The sequence below is a fragment of the Cynara cardunculus genome (genome assembly GCF_001531365.2).
Source record: "Cynara cardunculus var. scolymus isolate 2C chromosome LG 16, CcrdV1, whole genome shotgun sequence".
NCBI lineage: Eukaryota > Viridiplantae > Streptophyta > Magnoliopsida > Asterales > Asteraceae > Cynara > Cynara cardunculus.
Genome location: NC_037543.1, coordinates 5786392 through 5789419, shown reverse-complemented (window position 1 = coordinate 5789419; position 3028 = coordinate 5786392). Strand labels below are relative to the sequence as shown.

General features: G+C 36.4%; 1 protein-coding gene across 1 annotated transcript in view; it reads right to left on the bottom strand.

Annotated features, from left to right (window-relative positions):
• Nucleotides 1-1798: 1798 nt before the first annotated feature.
• LOC112529148 (phospholipid-transporting ATPase 2-like) overlaps nt 1799-3028 on the bottom strand; it is a 31103-nt gene continuing 29873 nt past the window's right edge. The window contains exon 12 of the mRNA XM_025140233.1: nt 1799-2484. Coding sequence (XP_024996001.1) covers nt 2152-2484 — 333 coding nt within the window. The 3' untranslated portion in view covers nt 1799-2151. The remainder of the gene's footprint in view (nt 2485-3028) is intronic.

Genomic DNA, 3028 nt, shown 5'->3' with positions numbered 1-3028 from the left:
GGACTATGAAGCTGACAAGAATGTCCCAATCATCTGAGGTCGACCTTTTCTTGCAACCGAGAGAACATTAATTGATGTGCAAAAGGGGGAGTTGACCATGAGAGTTAGTGATCAGGAAGTGAAATTCAATGTGTTTAAAATTCCCTTAAGTTTCATGGAGTGGTAGGTGATTGTTCAGTCATATCTGCTTTAGGTGAAGATCTAGAGATAAGTTTGATTGACGTTCCCTACAAAGGTGACATTGGGGAACATTTTGAGGACATATTGGAAGAAAATGTTGAGTTGGAAGATTTGGAAGATTTAGTGGCATTTGAGCAACTTGACTTTAAAGATAGAATTGTCCAAGCACCATCATAGAGAAATCCCCCAATTCAGAATTAAAGCCACTACCTAGTCACCTTAAGTATGTTTATCTTATGAAGGAAAAAAAATTACCCGTAATTACTTCTTCGAAATTAAATAATGAACAATAATTGAATTTGATAGAGGTGTTCAAAACTCACAAAAGAGCCATAGGTTGGACCATTGCCGACATTAGAGGAATTAGTCAATCTCTTTGCCAACATAAGATAATTTTGGAAGAAAATAGAGTTGGAAAGGTGCAACCACAAAGGAGATTAAATCCCATTATGAAAGAGGTTGTTAAGAAATAAATTTTGAAGTGGTTAGATACAGGTATCATATACCCCATTTCTAGTAGTGGTTGGTGAGTCCGGTACAATGTGTACCTAAGAAAAGTGGAACCACGATTATCACCAATGAAAAAAACAAGCTCATCCCTACTAGGACCGTCACCGGATTGCGGATTTGCATGAATTATAGGCAATTAAATCTAGCAACTAAGAAGGACCATTTCTCTTTGCCCTTCATTGATCAAATGCTAGATAGATTGACCGGATAATAATTTTATTGCTTTTTGAACGGATATTCGGGTTACAACCAAATTCACTTTGCACCCCAAGGATCAAGAGAAAACCACTTTCACTTGTCCTTTCGGAGCCTTTGCTTTTCGACGTATGCCATTTGGTCTTTGTAACGCACCAACTAATTTGCAACTTATGGCATTATCACACACCAACGCTATCTTTGATAATGTAAGTCTCAACTTATGGCATTATCACACACCCAAAATCTATCTTGTGGTTAGAGCTAGCATCAAAATGCATGTGTCAACTACAATAGACTTCAAAATCAAGTCAAAGAACATCAATATACTATGGTGACATAAGAAACAATGATGATATTCATGACATTTTATGCAACATTCTCATCTCATACATGGAACTCTATTATCATCTACCATATGAACTCCCACATATTCAAGTGTACTACTTGACATTAGTCTACGATAGTACCTTGACCAAAAACGGTTTAAGAATCTAATTCATATATCTACTTTATCTTGATCGTACAACAAAAAAAATACATAAATCACACAATAAATAGATGACACCTCTATGAATAAATATGATGACATTAAAGTGTCCAAACATACAATCATCCTAAGATTCACTTTTGAGTATACACTAACAATAAGCCCGACCTCCAAAGAAATTGTAACTCCACATTACAGCTGCCAGACTTGAACCCTCGTATTTTTGTACAAGTATACCATACCGGAAACCAACACTCTAAACCCTAGGACATCAAGTTCAATATATGAAAACACAATAAATTCTAGGTTCGCATTTTTGGTTATCACAATTTCATACATACCATGGTTGCTATTGCAATAAAATGACAAGTAGAAATTGCAATAACCATTAGACAAGCAATACAAATAGACCAATGAAGTGGTGTTAAACTGTTAAAAGAAACAGTAGACTTGCATCAAAATTCAAAGCTGAATACTTGTTTTTATGAGGGTAGTATGTGGTTCTATCTTTTACTCTTGTCACCAGAAAAATTAACATAAACTTGACCACCAAAAAGAATAGAAATAGAAGATGGTGCTAACTACATACTAAAAGCAACAATAGCTAATCAGGAGTACGAAAATACTGCTATAACTTTACAGACTATAGGGGCTCTATGGTTATGTCGTACCAGGAGGCAAAACACTGGAAGTCAGCAGTAAGGGGTGGAGAGCAGGTTTGAACCCACCATCCTACAGCTGAGGCAACACACATGGAGTAGGATGTTAAGAAATGGTTAATTGTCCTTGTTTCTTGAATAGGTGGAAGATTTGGGCTGAGACTGGAAGAAATCAAATGTAGCGCCTGGTCCAAAAGACCGCCTCACAGCATTTGGGGAATCAGAGAGAAGAGGCTCAAACACAGAGTTCCTACCGTTCTTGGATTGAGAAATAGACAAGGGAGCAAGATCGTTGTCCAAGGCTCTTGTCTGCGGTTCGATATTACCCAATGATAGGATGGGTCCACCCAAGCGCTCAGCTTGCTGGAGGATATTGATTTTGCTTGACCTGTATGTGTATCTGAAGTACTTCAAAGCAAGCACCGGACCCATCCCAGCTGCTACTATTAGCTGAAAAGGCATAACAACACAAATTACAACCCAACAGAGAAAAAGCATGTAGTTTTAGGTTCCATTCATTTTAGTGATTTAAAAAAAAAATCATGTTGTCGAAGGAATTGATGTGGCGTTAGAATAGAATAAACAAACCAAACCAAACCAACCCAATAATCTGGTCCAGCCTCACAACCCTTAGCAGGTTGTAATAAATCAGTCTTATTTAGTAGGAATTTGACAAAAAAAAGTGCTTTTCAGCACTACTACATGGACCATATAAATAACTGAAGTTGACGTTTTTGGATAAGAAAATCTTCGTTTATCAACTAATTTTCAATCAATTTTTTTTCATGCACTTCATTGGTGATATCACATATTATTATTCCCAATAATCATACAGCAAATAGTTTTAGGTTAATTTTTTTTTTATCATAAATCCCATTTAAAAAGTGTAAAATGTAGTTAACATGCAGTGGGTCCCAAAATAAAGTATGTGAAAAAAGTAACGGTATAAATAAATATGCGACCAACCAAGACAGAAAGGTTCAAGTGTCCTCCC